Genomic DNA, 17769 nt, shown 5'->3' with positions numbered 1-17769 from the left:
TTAATAAATCATGCCTTCCCTTTTTTCCACCAGGGTTAGCTTTTGCTGGAGTTGGAGGGGCATTAGCAGTGGGGATGTCATACCTCGCCCTCAGTCAAGACTGACCTCAACTGACCTCAACTCAAAAAAAGATGGATGTACAAGAAAGCCATTCTGAATTGCATTTTAACATAAAAGAGGGTTGTCAGATCTGCATGGATAATAGAAAAAGCTAAAAGAGGAGCATAGAATAAATTACAATATATGAATGAAGAAAGGAACACAGGGATCATGAGCACAGCATAGATAACCATGTATGAATGAAGAAAGGAACACAGGGATCATGAGCACAGCATAGAAAACCATGTATGAATGAAGAAAGGAACACATGGATCATGAGCACAGCATAGATAACCATGTATGAATGAATAAAGGAACACAGGGATCATGAGCACAGCATAGATAACCATGTATGAATGAAGAAAGGAGCACAGGGATCATGAGCACAGCATAGATAACCATGTATGAATGAAGAAAGGAGCACAGGGATCATGAGCACAGCATAGAAAACCATGTATGAATGAATAAAGGAACACAAGGATCATGAGCACAGCATAGATAACCATGTATGAATGAAAAAAGGAACACAGGGATCATGAGCACAGCATAGATAACCATGTTTGAATGAAGAAAGGAACACAGGGATCATGAGCACAGCATAGATAACCATGTTTGAATGAAGAAAGGAACACAGGGATCATGAGCACAGCATAGATAACCATGTATGAATGAAGAAAGGAACACAGTGATTATGAGCACAGCATAAATTACCATGTTTGAATGAAGAAAGGAACACAGGGATCATGAGCACAGCATAGATAACCTTGTATGAATGAAGAAAGGAACACAGGGATCATGAGCACAGCATAGATAACCTTGTATGAATGAAGAAAGGAACACAGGGATCATGAGCACAGCATAGATAACCATGTATGAATGAAGAAAGGAACACAGGGATCATGAGCACAGCATAGATAACCATGTACGAATGAAGAAAGGAACACAGGGATGTTAATCTAAGGTATATTCCTGTGGCAGACAATTATATGAAGCTTACAGGGAAGAGGGAAATATGACACACTAGTAGCCTAAAATCTTCATTTCACTAACTCATTGTTAAACCCTGAAAATGGTCATTTCTTGAGGGATTATAAAGCCCTACCCTTTCCCCAGGAAATGGTTCGTAGTTGGTGATCTGTGAAATCGTCATGGCAAATGTTATTTAAAGTGAGTTACCTGCCCGTTGTAATTTTAATGTACATTTCCAGAGTTTTTAAATGAGTCATTTCATTTTGCGGTCAAGTCTTAGTCATTACCAGTGATATTTCAGGCTGAAACCGAGTCATAGAGTCGTCTCACTCTCTTTATCTCTATGGGAAAAAAAGTGACATATACTCATTTTGAGTATTCACGTCAAGTTTGAACTTAAGGGACTCGCATCGTCACTCGTTACGACACGGTAGATTATTTCTCCCTGAAATCTGATACCACTGGAATGTTTGCTCAGTGGCAATGAATTTCAGACTTCATGGAAATACTAATTTTTTTTTTTTTTTTTTTTTTTTTTTTTTTTGTGTCAGAGGATTATATATGCATTCCTTCAATGAAGAAATGATCTCTATGTTATAAAAAAAAAACCGAAAACATTACCAGTTGAGTTGGTGTCATGATTTTTTTATTATGCTCTGCCATTGCCAGACTTATTGATAAATGACATGATTTTTATGCAGTGACTCAAACAGTTTACACTGAACATTTTTGATATGATCCAATTTATGCCACAGGATTGTCCCTTTAAGGGTCTAACCGCAAGATTCTGTCGCTTTTATTATTGTATATAATAGCAGGAAGGACACCGCAGGCATTTGACAGTTTGTCAATTGGAGATGAATTTTATTTTGAGCAATCAACCACTTCAACATATATATATATCATTATGAAAAGTTGTAGCCTACTTGTAAAAGGAAATGTAATAAGGATAGAGGTATCAAATAGGCTTAAACCTGTAAGTGCAATAAACAGAGGATTTGGGGGGAACATTCCCCAATCTGTAATTAGTTAAAAGTTTCATTTTGCTTTTTAAATCTTGGACTTATTTTGCATGCTTGTCAGCATTCATATGGCGTATTTAAGTACCAACAAGGTTGGTTAATGTTATGGTTAAATATTATGTGGTATCAGAGAAGGTATACAGACATGGAATTTATGGGAAGGATAAAGTAATGAAGTTTGGGAAGAAACATGTTGGATGGTCTAGTTTATTCAAACCTGTAAAATACAGTTCCATAATTTGTAATTTTTATAATGTTGTAGAGAGTGATAGGGGAAGGGAAGGAGCTTGGGAGGGCAGGGACAATGTGCTTATAAGTTTAGATAACTGTGTGTATCCCACAAATTTCTAAAAAAAAACTTATTTTGGAATAGGAGGGAATTAATTCCACAACAGAAACTGATGAAGGTGTATCACACTTATAAGAAGTGTAGAGGAGATTCTGAAAAGTTTGCAAAATAATAAAATAAATCTCTGAAACCACAAATTTGGCAACTTTTTTAAGTCAATTATTCTGTAAGCATCTATTGTGGTAATCCATTACATGCTTGCAGGTAAATTTTCCCTTCCCCTATCCCAGCCCCTCTTGAACCCCATCCCTACCCCATTCCCTTCCTCTTAGCATCAGGCATAGGGTTGATAGAACAACAATGATCTGAGCATCCAATATTTTATACAGAGTTCTCAGGTTGATATGTTGGACTGAAATTAAACCACTATTATTGTAGTGTGGTAATGTCCAAATTTGGGATTTGTCACTTTCTATTTGGGAACAGGAAACCTGCTGTAATAAAGACCTGTATTGGGTAATAATACCACTTGGCTTTTATCAAATATGATGTCATGTTTGTTAAAGTTCATATATTTGGCAGGTCTGTAAAAAATTGTTGGAAACAAAAAGTGCAGACGACTTCTTAAATCAAATTCAAATGATGCAGCATATGTAACTTGCATCGTACTTCAAAACGTCATATTTCAATGGGAATATGATCTGTGCGTTGATATTTCTGCTGTATTATTTGAACAGACACTTCCTCGAGGGTGCATAGATGATTTTCGATTAAGTACGGTGCTACATTGAGCTCTACTTCGATTTGACCTTCTGCGTAACCTTTCATTCACCCTGTCGGTAACCTCTCTGTTCTCAAATGATTGTTTAAATAATATTCTTCATCACCATAACCCTTTCCTTGCATCCGCTTTAGTCGCGATACCATTTCCGTTGACAGGAAATTTCATGAAAGCAACCTAATCTCTTTCCTCAAAATTAAGAATAACTAGCAAACGAAAACTGCAACTTACTTTCCGCTCTTCTCGGCATCCATTCAAGGTCACTAAGAGGTCAACTAAGAGGTCACTGATCGACTTTGGTGATGCTGTTCATGAGAATCCTATCGTCTGTTAACATTCTTGGACGATTACAAAATGAACAAGACGAGGTAAAACAAAGTACCCTTTGTGAGGAGAATTAGTTTCAATAGGGCTATAGAATACACTGTTGAATACTATATATAGAATACAATGTAGAATACACTTTTGTCCTGTGGGGTTTCAAATGCAGACAGAGAACAAAATCATCTTGTTCTTCAAGGGGAGAAAAAACACCAGTTCAGTTATATTAAAATTTCTTTCTTGTTTTAATTTTGATGGCAGGTTTTGCGGGGAAAACTTTATTATTGGCAGGCAGGGGGCGGCCAATTTTGTTTTGATAGATGGCAAGAAATGTTGTTTTATGAAAGGAAATATGGTACATCTTTTGGTGGAATGTAAAAAAGGAAATATGGTACATCTTTTGGTGGAATGTAAACTGAATAACAAGATTTTCATGACATAGACTGTAACCTTGCATTTACTCTTGGCAATCCAATGCGGTGTTGCCAGAACTTTAGAAGTTTAGGGGGAGGAGAGCAGCTTTGGGAGGGGCACGGAATGCTGGTCATCATTCAAGAACTTATTTCAGCTTCCAGCAGAAATTGTGGGGGGGGGGGGGAGGAGGGGGAAAGTAATAATACTATATTCAGTAAGTCAAAAAGTTATGTATCTTCCTACCTTAGGGTATGTGGGGGTGGGGAGGGGCATGGTAAATTTCATTTGTGATTAGGTGGCACCTAACAGTTTGAGCCGTACATTCCCCCTCCCCCATGGTGTAATGCGGGGATTCCACCTTTTCATGGCGAGGAGTGACAAACTAGTTTCGATTCAGTTCCGCCACAGTATTTGCAGTAGGCCTTAAAGACTGTGAAGCGATTATTTATTATCTCTCTAGGCACTGCCCAAGAAAAGAAACTACTTCCTTTGACTAACAAATTAACCCAAAGTTCATTTGCAATGTATTGTATAGTATTACCACCTTCCCCCCCCCCCCAATAAAAAAATTGAACAAAAAGTTATCCAGGTCAGAAATGGGTCCCTGGAATTATCGGAAATGGTAATATGATATTGGATGATATATATATACCAGTGTCTCTTGCGGATTATCAACGAAAAAAGTTTGGCACTGTGACATTTTGAATTCATTCCAAAGAGCGAGCACTCACTGTGTTTAAACCACCTAGTTGTCTTACAGTACAAGACTACGAAGCGGGTACAAAAGGTCTTCAGTTTAATGCTATTGAATCTACGTGATTGCATTTATCAACATGTGCCTGTGAGTCAGGCTTTATAAATGAGCATAATTACATTTTTACTCCAAAGAATGTTTTAATGTAAACTTGATCACAACATACTGCTACAACTCTGGGATATTTTTTTATATTTTTTTTTATGTGAGTTAGGATATCCTTGTATCTTCTTTTCTCTTAAAGGCTTGTAAAAAGAAAGGTAACTCTGATATCAGTTCTCAAAATTATTGCTAAATTTGATGGAAATCTTTGCATATTTTTGTCTGTGCCCTACTGCACCTTGTGAAAACCTTAATTGTGAAAAACTCACTGTGTTTTAACCACCTAGTTGTCTTACAGTACAAGAATGTTCAAAGCGGGTACAAAAGGTCTTCAGTTTAATGCTATTGAGTCTACGTGAATGCATTTATCAACATGTGCCTGTGAGTCACGCTTTATAAAGGAGCATCATTACATTTTACTCCAAAGAATGTTTTAATGTTAACTTGATCACGACATACTCCTACAACTCTGGGATATATTGTTTTTTTTTTAGTTTTTATATGAGTTAAGTTTTCCTGTATATCCTGGTATCTTCTTTTCTCTTAAAAGGCTTGTAAAAAGACAGGTAATTCTGATATCAGTTCTCAAAATTGTTGCTAAATTTATGGAAAATCTTTGGAAATGGAAATCTTTGCATATTTTTGTCTATTTTATGTGTATTGCTGTGGAAACTTTTCAAATGGTGATAAAGTTTAGTCCATTTAGCTGGTTACCGAATGGGAAAATTATTATCAAATGATTTGATGATCTCCAATCACACCCCCCCCCCCACCCATCATTTCAGTGAAATAATTTTCAGATAAGTTAAGGCCTCTCCCCCCCCCCCCCCCCCGAAGTACACTAGAAAAGCCTGGTTACTGACTTGAAATTGTGTAATGTAATATGATACAGATCTTTAGACTCCATCACAACAAGGACAGAATGCAATGTAATGCAGGGGAAGACAGTGGTGTTGCCAGACATTTCAATCTAGGGGGGCACAGCACTTAATTAGAAGGGCACAATGTTTATTTGTGAATGCCATCCTGGGGGAGGGGGCTAAGGGTCCTAAGATGCAATCTGGTGCTGTATTTTGCAATTTGAAGTAACTTTGTTCTCAATAATTTTTTGGCTTAAGTCTGTCCGATATTTATGTTTTCAATTGAGGCAGGTAAAAAATTTTGTATTTTTTTGAACACTACAAAATCGCATCTAGGGGGGCACCTGGGGGTACACAATTCTTTGGGGAGGGCACGTCCCCCCCAGGCCACCCCTGGGTGATGCCACTGGGGGAAGATATGGGCAGTGTGGCCAGGGGTGCACAGACCTTTCCTTCACTAATGTTTGTGGTACTAAAGTTTAGCTACATACATAACTTTTTTCAAAATATGAAGACACATAGAGGAGAAATTCAGCTTGCACCCTGTGTTGCAATTTCTAACCTTTTAGTAAACTGTTCTTATTCACTGCTTTTTTAGCAGTAATACCCTCCCCCACCCCCTCCTCCCTGTTTCTGAGCCACAGTTATCACAATCGTTAATAACACAATCATGACTAGCTGTGCAAGGGCGTAGGAACCGGGGGGGGCTGGGGGGGCGCCAGCCCCCCAGTGAAAAATGTGGAGGGGCGGAAGTATCATTCCGCCCCCCCCGCTTCGCAAGTCAGAAAACCCCTTTTTCATTTCCAAATGAGAAAAAAATCTCATTTGGAGCACCAAATTGCATCTAAGGCCTGGTGAAAATACAAAATTAAGTTTACAAAATGGAGTGGGTGTTGAAGTGTACTATATTGCACCAAATTGCATCTGAGGCTACCTGGAAATGCAAAAAAATCCAAACGGGAAGGGGGACAACCCCTCCCCTTAAACCCCTCCCCCAGGCCGGCCATCAGTCTTCAGCCCCCCCACTCAAAAGTACCTTCCTACGCCACTGTAGCTGTGTACAGTTCAATGAAACTTGTTAAACATAAAACAAATGCAATTTTCTGGTAAGACTGCCATATAGATATGTTAGCCTAGAAAGAAGAAAAAAACAGCATCAAGTCCAATTGATAGAGAATTTTATTTGTTCAATACTGTATAGAGTCCACTACTGAAGTTGTAAGACCATGAATATATCACACTGGTAAAACTGGTGTAAATTTCACCTCAAATAATAATAGTTTGAATGACAGTTAACTGCCAATAAAAATATTGGCTTCAGTTTATCCAGGTAAATGTCCCTTGAATTGTTTCCTATCCAGTTAAAACAGGTTATTAATCATGATATTTCCCCTCGGCTTCCTTTCCTGGTGTTAAAACAACTTTCCTCCCCCCGTTAGGGTATTTTTTTTTCCCACGATAAAGTCAAAATTTGAATAATGTATTGAAATTTTTGTGGTATAAAATGAGAAGGGCAAATGTGACAATTGTTTGACATTTGAAAATCAAGTAGTATCTATCATGTTATTAGATATTCTGGTTAGTGCTCTGTTACAATCTTCAGATCACAACCTGGCTGGACGACTTTTGAACATTTTTCCAGGAAGAAATCACAGATATATGCAGGCATGCCTGTGACACCCAAAGTACACGAGGTAAACATGCATAAAGTATTGGACTTTACTCTCGAAACGAGGGAAATGACAAATTTGACACGTCTTGCATTTTAATATATTGTTTGTTCTGATCATGTTATTTGAAATTCTAGATCAAGTAAAGAAGAAAGAAAGAAAGAAAATTGATATCGCTACAAGTACGTAACGAGAGAAGAGGGTTTAACTTTTGTCAGAATATCCAGTTGCCAGTCACTAACACTAACGCTAAACTTTTCCAAGAAGGCAACAAAAAAAATGCAGGCAGGCATGCATGCCCTTAACTAGCAGGTCAATACCATCCTTCTAGAGTGAAGCTATCATAAAGCGACTCAGTAGTGAGTATGAAGGCACCTATAATAAACCTAGCTTGGGAAAGATTGCCCAAGAATCTTATCAATAACCACTACTGAGTAGAAAAGGTTGCTCTAAAAAGTTAGGTGGTTTGTAATTGGGACAAAATGTTCAGCTAGCGATGTGGATGTGGTGTTACCCTCTACATATTGGTTGAATTTTATAATTGGGGAAGACTGGTAAGACACCCCCCTCCTCCCCCCTCCCGGGCCATCCCTCACCCCCTGGTCTCACACTTTTCCTTTGTTTAACTTGTTATTTGGACTGTAAAGCTTCATCATGGGGGTTATAATGATCCTAGGTTATAATGGTCCTTGGTTATAATGGTCCTTTGTTATAATGGTCCTTGGTTATAATGGTCCTTTGCTTTATCACAGCAGAATATCCTGGAATTAAAGAATTGTCCCGTCACAGATGTTTGTTGTACAAGAAAATGAATAGCAGAAGACTGACTGGGAAATTAAAGACAATGGCAAAGTGCGATGAAAATATGGCTAGAACGAGAATCGAACCTCTGAGTCACAGACCCAGCCCCCAACCAGAGGTGATCCCTATGTAGCCATATCTTTGCTGGGGAGCGCCAGTCAGAAGCCACAGTGCCTTTGCACACCCGTGGAAACCAGGGTGCACACTCAAATTTTATCCGATGCAACCCAGATAGTGGTAGGGAAGGGTTTTCACTAACATGTGGGAAGTGTCAAAACAATTTGATGTAAATTTTTTTCATTGAATGAATTAATGCTGGAAATTTGTTAAACTGCAACAAAAAATGAGCTTGCTTCTTTTATCTTTCTTTGTAATGTACGTTGTCATTTATGTATCCTCAGAAAAACATTTCTTACAAAAAGGAAAGTTTGAATTTTCTTGAATAATGCTTTGCCAGCTTACTCCCCCCCCCCCCCTCAAGAAAAAAAAAACAACTGCTAAATATGACACGTTTTAAGGAGAATCCTGCAATGGTATAAGAAAGAATAATTTTTGAAGAACATTTGACCTTTTTTTCCTGGAGGATCAAACTTAAGGATTTTAATTGGCAATAATTCAGTTTATACCAATATCAAAATGTTTTTATTACATAAATACGAGACAGTATGGCTCCAAAATTCTAGTTTGTTTTCTGTTTTCTGTTCTGCATATCGATGGTGAGATGTCTTATACTGGAACTGCTACCAGCTGAAGTGTGTGTATAACTACGTTGCTACCCTGTCTTGTATATTAGAGTCTGAAGCAGTTCCTTATTTCCAGGTAAAAGTTGATAGTATTAATGGCTATTAAAATGTCTGGGTAATCTATTTTATCGAGACATATTTTTGTATAACGATTCCAACAAAGTTATCTCATTGAAGCTGTTTCCATTTGGTTAATATGATATCATAACCCTGTTGTTCTTCCTACGGTGTCCTCTCAATTTGGCTCCAGTAATTAAACTCCATTTGCTTTGCAGGGCACAATGAACTTGTTTCAAGTGCCCCAAAACTGGTAACAAGCAGCTGGTAAAATTTACTTAATCATGTGATATATAACTATTTTATAATCTGATGTATATATTAAACCATCACTATAAATTTTGTCAGTAAACAAAAAAACCGCCATACCAGTATTCCAGGAAACAGAAGAATGTGGATGGCATGTCATACCAGTGGGCCATCAATCAAATATGCTATAAACACTGCCATAAGAACACACAACAGATGCTCTCAACTATGACTGGCTTTTACACCAGACAGAAGTTTTCCTGTACAGATTCATATCTTAAATGGCATATTGTCTACTACTTAAGTACCTGTAAAACTTAAACAATTATCCCCTGAGAATTAGAAGTTGAAACAGACTTGTTAAGACCAGTCTTTAAGCCCTTGTGACAAATCTTTGACACTCACGAAACTGTCACGTTACAATTTTGTGAAAATGTGTAACATAGGCTAATATTTCTTATTGAACAGCAGGAAAGCCCACCGATTGACAGATCTGACTTCAGGCTAGCTTTTCCATTCTTTTTCATTTCTTTTTTTTCCACCATCTGTATGTTTCCAAATTATTCCATCAATTAAAATCTAACTCTTCCTACTTTTTCCCCCCTAGCTTACCTTTGCAACCTGTGAATTTTTAAATGTAGGCTTTGTAAAAGTGTAAAGACTACCTGTGTGTTTGTGAAAGTCAACAATTATGGAAAATCTTCTTTTTTTTGGTAGCAACTGAGATTTACGTAGAGAGGAAATATGGTCTAAGTAAGATTTGGAATTTTGGATTTCACACATCTGCTTACCCAGTATTAGAGAAAAAAGCTGTAAAAGTTGTTACATGTCTGTTTAAACCCGACTTATGCTCTATTTCTACCATCTATATTTTCCAATCCAGTCCTAATTCTTTTTTTTTTCTTTTTTTACATTTCGTCCTATATACACCGTCCTAAATTTTGATAAGGATGTGTTGGGCAGCCTGCAAATTATTGTTGTTGTATAAAATATCTAGATATCTATAATCTAGATATCTATGTATATATATATCTAATACATATATATATGTATATATATATATATATATATATATATATATAATAGAGATATATATATATATAGAGAGAAAACCAGAGAAATAAGATATGACTCATAATTGACAAATAAGGAGAAACGTTTCAGAAAATATATTTTCTATATATAGATATATATGTTGCAATAATGCCTGCACCTGGTTAAGCTCTTAATCTCACCCAAGGCAAAGAGAGTTGCTTTGCCCTGAAATACCCCCAAAAAACATCAAAATAAACCGAGAAAAAAGTAGGACAGCAGTTATCTCTTGACAGTCTTCATAGTAAATATAACAATGGAACTACCATACTTGTCTCTTCTGTCTTACCCTCATATAAACAAACACTATACACAGGATATGTGGCCAGAATGAATAGACAGCATGAATACAAGTAAAAATGTCCCATTGGTTAGAGGAGGTTATTGATTACATGGCTTTAAGAATAAGTAGAAGAACCTAATAGGTTTGTACCAGTACATATAATCTTATCCAAAGTGTCCCGAATAATATGGGTACCAGCATTGATGGTGCTAGTTTCTTGTGATGGCCGGGGAAGGGGGGGGGGGTAGAATCATTATATTCCAGCTAGAATCATAATTTGCAAATTGGCTGGATTCAGAAGGAAGGGTGCCGTACCGAAGTCAGTAAAATTGTTGGTAACCAAACTGAATATGCTAAAGGTGCTAAATCAAATGCCAATTGGCCGTTTTTGGGGCAATTCTAAAGTTAGTTTGTAGTATTTTCACCTGTATTATGGGTTGTACAAGGAGTTAGAAACAAGATTTCAGTTAATTGTCAAATCTTCTAATAATATATGCCTCAACATTAGAAATATTAGTTATAGATTATATATTATTGACTCAGAAATCAGAATTACCCTGTCAAGAGTGCGATCAGCTTAAATTATTTTCAGAGATGTTGCTGGGTACCAGTGCAAATCCAAGAGGGGTGTAACTATCATGGAATACAAAGTTTGGAAACAGACTTGCTACAAGTCTGCAACACACAATCTTGAAAGTGTTTGAAATACTTCTATTGCTCGGGTGAGGTCATCCTAATCTTCCTCAAGAGGTGAACAAGATTGGGACAAATGACTAACAGAAAGGCACGATACTTGTAAACTGTTCTTTTTAGAGCCACGGAACAATTTTTGCAAGAGGAAGTGACTATTTTCGTCGCGACGAGAATTTGGTCAAGAATCACCGGCGAAGACGGCAGAAGCCTGTGTTACGTTCTTTTCAGTGCTGCAGCTGCTTCAGCGACTTTACAGTCCAGAAGGACAGGCTCTGAAAGTAACTTCTGGAGACTGCTTGTGTCCATCTCTAAAAGCATACCTATACAAAAAATACAAAAATACAAAAGTTGTAATATATTGTTAAACAAAGTTATGGGAAACAATTTCAGTCTAAGAATAAGGCAAAGTTTCGGTTCTAACGAAAAGTCCAGATTAATAACACTAACTCTGACCACAGGTTTAAATTACTTAGCTGTGAGTCTACCTTTAGTTTTCCTGTTTGGATGTTTTTGATAGCAATTCTGACAGGGAAAGGTACAAATCAGACTTTAAAATTAAAAGCCTAATTTCTTTCGGAATCCTTTCCATGCAGCTTTCAGAGTTTTTATCAAGTGAAACTCGGTGTGATCCTTGTCACGCAGTATGTCCAAAAAAGTGCAACATCTTTTTCATTTTGTACCTTGTTTAGAGTAAAGTTATGTTATTTGCAGCTAAGTTTTATTGTCAAAAGGAAACTTTTGAAAATTGGATCTGCCAAGTCTGGACATTGCATTGAATTCAAATGCTAATGATTCCTCATTAATTAAAGGTCCATTCAGACCAGCTCTTACCTGTTATCTCTGAGGCCATATCAGGCTGTCGTTGCTCAACCTTCAGGTAGAGCTCCTCAGCGAGTAATGACTTTTCTGCTTTGTGTTGGTGATCGCTGTCGATAAAACCATTGATAGTAACAGCCTGGATTGATTAGCAGTTTAATGAAATATCATTTGCTGTTTACATGCTTGTCTGTAATATCAATTAATTACAATTCTTGCACATAAAATGTCTTTCTACGCCCTTCCTTTCACAAGAAAGCTAAGAAAAAGAGAACTTTGATCTAATCCCAACTTTAATGAAATAAAAGAAAACTTTCATCCTATCTCACCTTCCATGTAAACTATTAAGTTAATCTTGATCCTCTGCAACCTTCATCTAAAATCAACTTGATTGATCCTATCTCACCTTTTCATTTGATAAAAAGTGATTTCTTGATCCAATGTCACCTCTCATTTCATGTAAACTCATTTTGGTCCTATTTCACCTTTCATGTGATAAAAAAATTACTTTTGATCCAATTTCACTTTCCATTAAACTTAAAAGTAATGATGCTTCCACCTTTTGTTCAAATAAATAATAAATCTCACCTTCGACTAAAATCAAATTATCTCAACCCGAGCGGAGTGACTAAATTTCAAAAGTGTCATGTGACTCAAACAAGTTTGTAGCTTTAATGTAAGTGACTTGAGTCCATGATTCGGCTAGAATCAGGAGATTTACTGATTACTCATTGCCACTTGTGCTGGACCCTCTATCACCTTTCGCTCTCAACTCCTTTTCATTTAACAATGCTCTTATCTTTTTCTTGTAACTAACCTGTCATTCAAGGCCTTCATAGCCTTATCAATTGCATCTGTAAGATCTTCTGGAGATTCTAAAAGATGCTCCACAGAGGTTGAATCCAACTCCAGTATCATTCCTGTGTGTGAAAACAAACAAACTTGTGACAAGTTCAAAGTCAAACAAATAAGGCACCAAACAAAAACTGTAATATTTTACCTATTTACCAGTGATCCTACTTTCTTTTTAGTTCTCATCCATAACAAGTTCAGTCTTATACTACTAACAAAGATACAGCGGTTCACATCTTTCAACCACTAATATGGATGAACGAATGAACAGACAAACCATTGGAGGAACAAAAGCGATTCACACACGCAATCAAGTATGCACAAAGAATAAACCATTAAATAAAATGAAACCATTTTTGCCTTCTCAGACTGAAATAAAAAATATTACAGATACGGTGCAAATCGTTGAATGTGTAATCACTGATTTTGCCAAGGGTCATAAGTGGAATATACAATCATCTTGGAAAAAAAAAAAAAAAATTGAAAATCACCTGTTATCTTAGCTGCATTGTCTTCAGTGAAATCTCTCACTTTAACAAAAAGTTCTTCTGCCACTTTTTCCATTTGAGGATTAACGTATGAACTAACAGTCTTGGGTTCAGTATTATCCTGCATCCTATCAGACCAGAAGAGAAAGAATTCATACAATCATAATGTCAAAGTCTCCCAAAAACAAGTCTGGACTGACAGTGACGGAGCTAGGGGTAATGGTCAGAGGGGGCGAGAATGGTCTGTAGGGGCGCTTTCGGCACTATCTAAACGGAGTGCCACCGCAGGTTGGCGCAGAGCGTACAGAATATTTTTGAGTAAAGATACTCCCTAGATTGCCGGAAATGGCCCTTTCCGGGCCTTGCTAATTTGCAGATAAACGAAGAATAAATAGCCGTTAGAGCATTTTGTCAGAAAATTACAGCAAGAAAATGTGACAAATGTCAATAGGTAGATGTGAGCGCAATAAAAAACTCAATAATCACGAGTAAGTAAAATGTGGTAAAAAGCTGAAAAGGGCGCCAGCAGTCCATTTGAGTCTGTCTGGGGGGGCATCCGCCCCCCTGACTGTATGGACGCTGCGCCACTGTGGACTGATGGTGATAGTTCTTTCTTTGTCTTCAAAATTGTTCTTAATTTCACATTAAAAGTTATTCAAAGATGAAAATCAAATTTTTCTGACAAAATAAAAAAGAAAACAAAGACTATTTCATGAATTTTAAATCATGATCTATAGGATGCTGAGACAAATGCAAGTCACTTATTTACTTTTGTTGCTACATTTGGATACATTTGCTGATATCTCCCAAAAGTCTATTTTCTTTGGGTAGGGGTTGGGGAGGGGGAAAGGGATTTATCTAACTTAGTCCTCAAGGTTTGATTATAAGAGACAAGGAAGTAACACCAAGTAACCCATTTTGATAAGTGCAATTCTCAGCACACCCATTAGTATGCCTTTGTGCGCTAAACTCAACCGATACTGTGCTGAGTGAAATCCATGCAGGAACTTTGAATGCAGGGTGTTTTTTATGAAAGTTGCTGGTACGTTCTGTCATCATCTATGTTGTAGAAGCTTCAGTGCGAAATGAATCAAGAAGTATGGGAAATCCCTTGTCACTATAATTTAGCTAAAATTTCCTAATATTAACGGTGGTCAAGGGGAGCTCTGAGAATACATGTACAACAGTAGTGGTTTTCAGGCAATATTAGGGCTACCCAAAGGAAAGACTTAATGTGTAGATATATAAATACACATGGCAGCTCAACATAAATGACTATATCACTGTGAAAGCAGCCTTCAGTGTTCAAAAGATAGTCCGGGATAAATTTAAATTTTGAAATATCAAAGAGTTACATGTTTTGAGCATCCTGGATTCGGGTTATATGTTGTACCCAAGTTCTACCTGCCCTTTTTTTAAATAACAACTTTCGAAGCTGAAGCATCTCATACGAAACTGAAAGTTGAAAGGAACAGGTGTGATGTCATATACTTTTGTTGCCTTCAAAATTTGATATCCAATTTCCTAATTCAAAATTGGGATTGATCCCAAGATAAATATAAATTATGTTACAACCACTGGTATTTTTGTTCACCTCATTAACTCCTTGGGTAAAGTTGAAACTGTATCCAACCCAAGGTTAAAACTATAAAGTGAAAAATAAAGCAACACAAAACATTTTGCTGACAGTGTGCCACTATGACATCACACCTGCTTGATTCAAGTAAATATGTCACAAACTCTCAATTCAGTTATAAATTTTTCAAATGATCAGTTGTTCCTATCTGTAGCATGCTATGTAGAAATTGCATCTTTCTCTTTTATCAGCCAAAAATTAAAGTTTCTTTTGGATTATCTTTGCACAAAAATTAAATATTCTTCAGCTGAATTAGTTCAGAAAAGTTCTGATAAGAGTAAAAAGAATGTGTAATTACTTTACCTGAGCACCCTCTTAACACCCCCGATTTGAGACTGAAGATAGGCACGGTCTTCGAGCATAAGAAGTATGTCTTCATTAGAAGCACCCAGTAAGACTCCAGTAATGTGCTCAGCATGGTTAGGTTCCAGTAGACTGACTTTACCAAACAGGTGCTCCCCAAGGATATCTTTTGTAGTTGGTAAACTTTGTTGATCCATATTACTTAAAACTTGTCTAAAATTTAAAAAACAAAACTGTGTAACACAAAATTGGTGGATTTCTGAGTGATTATGTAGTAACTGTGTACCCCTGTACAATTTATCTTTAAAAGTACCAACTCATCCCACTCAGAAGAAGTTGCTATATATTATGCACATATTCACAGCATGTCGGCAAATTGTTTAAAAAACTTGTAATAAATGCACAATGAATTTATACTGTAAATTTGATGAATGTGAGATCATACATGGGGTAAAAGTTCAAGGAATCAAAAGTCATCAGTATTAGCCACAATTTTTGGAGGTTCTGAAACTTACTAGAAGTTTTCAAAAGTATTTCCTTGTGGTTTCTGGTTCTTCATAATATTCCAAGTCATTGAGGATTGCTACAATAGCTCAGTGAGTTTAAGGTCTTTTTTTTTTTTTAAGCTATCATTCTGATCTTATTGAACCCATCCGCAAGCCCAATTAAATACTGATAGGTTTTGCTTATAACATTAAGACATTAGTCTACAGATTATAATTTTGGGAAAATTCATAGCCATACAAGCTTCTTTTTTTTTCAAAATGACAATTCAGAAATCCAACAAAAGGTTGAAATCAGTAGCTTTGTACACAGATCATATGTCAGATTCACAGAAGCAAGGCAAAAGGGACTTTAATGACTGTAGAAAACATGTAAATACTTTACAAATGTGTTTGTATGACGTGTAGACTTGGATGTAAGCTATTGATAAAGTTCCTACTTCATAGAGGGATTAACCTTAAAAGACTTCTGAAATTTTACAGTACTTAGGCTACTAAATCTACCAATTCTCAACCATTACTATATAACGTACATAACATAGCTATGGAACAGTCTGTCTTGACTTATCAACAGATACACCATAACCTTGCTCTATCTGACTTTGTATTCATAGTGAACTAGTATACATCTCTGAGTTGGTTGCTTCAATAGGCCATTTGTCGATTTGGATAAGAATGGGATTCCAATGGAAAATGAGTAGGAAAGGTCGCAAATCAAGTGCACAACACTCAAAATTTGATAAGAGCATATATAGGTCAATGTCTGTAGGATCTCTGTATAATTTATCCACAAATTCTAACTTAACAGTTAAAAGAAGGTAAAATTGATAGTTTCAACCGGAACAAATACAGTAGGCTAGCCTGTGCCATCTTGGAAGTTGGCGAGGATATGTCATTACTCGACTGGAGTGTCTCAAGTTCAGGTGCTCCAAGTCTAGTTTGATTCCGGGCTTGACTAGTAGTACAATACGTTACAGCAAATAAAAGCCCTGTGCAAGCTTACACATACTACGTCGGCTAGTCGGTATGTATAACGTATCTCGTGGAACTAATATCAACACTTACGTGCGCACCCATTTCTTGTAGAAACATTTCTAATGAAAGTGTGTGTATGAAATGCGATATTTTCAAAAGTTTTATCATAAACCTTGCATACCTGCTATGGTCATTGTCAAAGTCTCGATTATTTCTCTCTTTTCCTTTCTTTTCATCCATGTGTCACATCAGACTTAGAGTTCACGGAAATTGTTTTTGTGGAGGCTGAGGTAGAACGTAACTAAACTGACTAACCAGAAAGCCAACAGGCTTTGTGATTCTTTGACTTCAAGGCGGATCCACATACCAAGTGTGACGTTCATCAAAAGTTACTTTTGGAACTATTGTGATTATAAATTGACATATGTTGACCTCAAGTGAACTTTGATCTCTACAGAAAGCAATAGAATTCTTTTACTCAATAATATGGATCCACATCCCAAGAATGAAGTCCATCAAAGCTTTACTTTTCGAGATATCGACGTTTGTACTTCAGGTTTTCAGACTTTGACCTCTGTTGACCTAAAATGACCCTTGATCTGCACAGACAACAATAGGTTACTTTACTTCGTAAGGTGTATCCAAGTGCCAATTATAAAATTCGGGCCCACCATAAGACTTACCGAGTTTACAAGCCAATGCGTCACACACATGTGCATTACATATGCATATGTTAGCAACAAATTGTGAGAGAGCAAACAAATAAATGACTCGCATAATTCCAAACGTACATCGAACTCTCTGTCATTTGCTAAAATACACCTCCCTAAGAATTCTAATGTAGAATAGACTTAAAATGGTCGGCGACAATTCAATGCTAAAAGTGGTGGAAATCCCTGATAGACTTTTTGCATATGATAACGGACTCGACTTGAGCATTCCATTTTCATCGCATAGCTGACCAATTACTTTGACAGACCTTCTCAGTTCTCACCTG

The 17769-nt window shown here is 36.8% G+C and overlaps 2 protein-coding genes across 2 annotated transcripts in view; one reads left to right on the top strand and one right to left on the bottom strand.

Annotated features, from left to right (window-relative positions):
• The window catches only part of LOC139964179 (protein odr-4 homolog), a 42270-nt gene extending 37820 nt beyond the window's left edge, over positions 1-4450 (top strand). The window contains exon 12 of the mRNA XM_071965574.1: positions 34-4450. Within this exon, the coding sequence (XP_071821675.1) occupies positions 34-104 (71 nt within the window). The 3' untranslated portion in view covers positions 105-4450. The remainder of the gene's footprint in view (positions 1-33) is intronic.
• A 5834-nt stretch (positions 4451-10284) lies between these two features.
• LOC139964182 (uncharacterized) lies at positions 10285-17751 on the bottom strand. The gene is made up of 6 exons (XM_071965581.1): positions 16954-17751; positions 15295-15507; positions 13359-13483; positions 12833-12935; positions 12031-12125; positions 10285-11519 (listed from the first exon to the last, which is right to left on the bottom strand). Exons 1-6 carry the CDS (start codon positions 17010-17012, stop codon positions 11413-11415), a joined length of 702 nt encoding a protein of 233 aa, XP_071821682.1. The 5' UTR covers positions 17013-17751; the 3' UTR covers positions 10285-11412.
• Positions 17752-17769: the final 18 nt, after the last annotated feature.

Source organism: Apostichopus japonicus, chromosome 22 (genome assembly GCF_037975245.1).
Source record: "Apostichopus japonicus isolate 1M-3 chromosome 22, ASM3797524v1, whole genome shotgun sequence".
NCBI classification, from domain to species: Eukaryota; Metazoa; Echinodermata; class Holothuroidea; order Aspidochirotida; family Stichopodidae; genus Apostichopus; species Apostichopus japonicus.
This window is presented reverse-complemented; position numbering and strand designations above follow the sequence as displayed.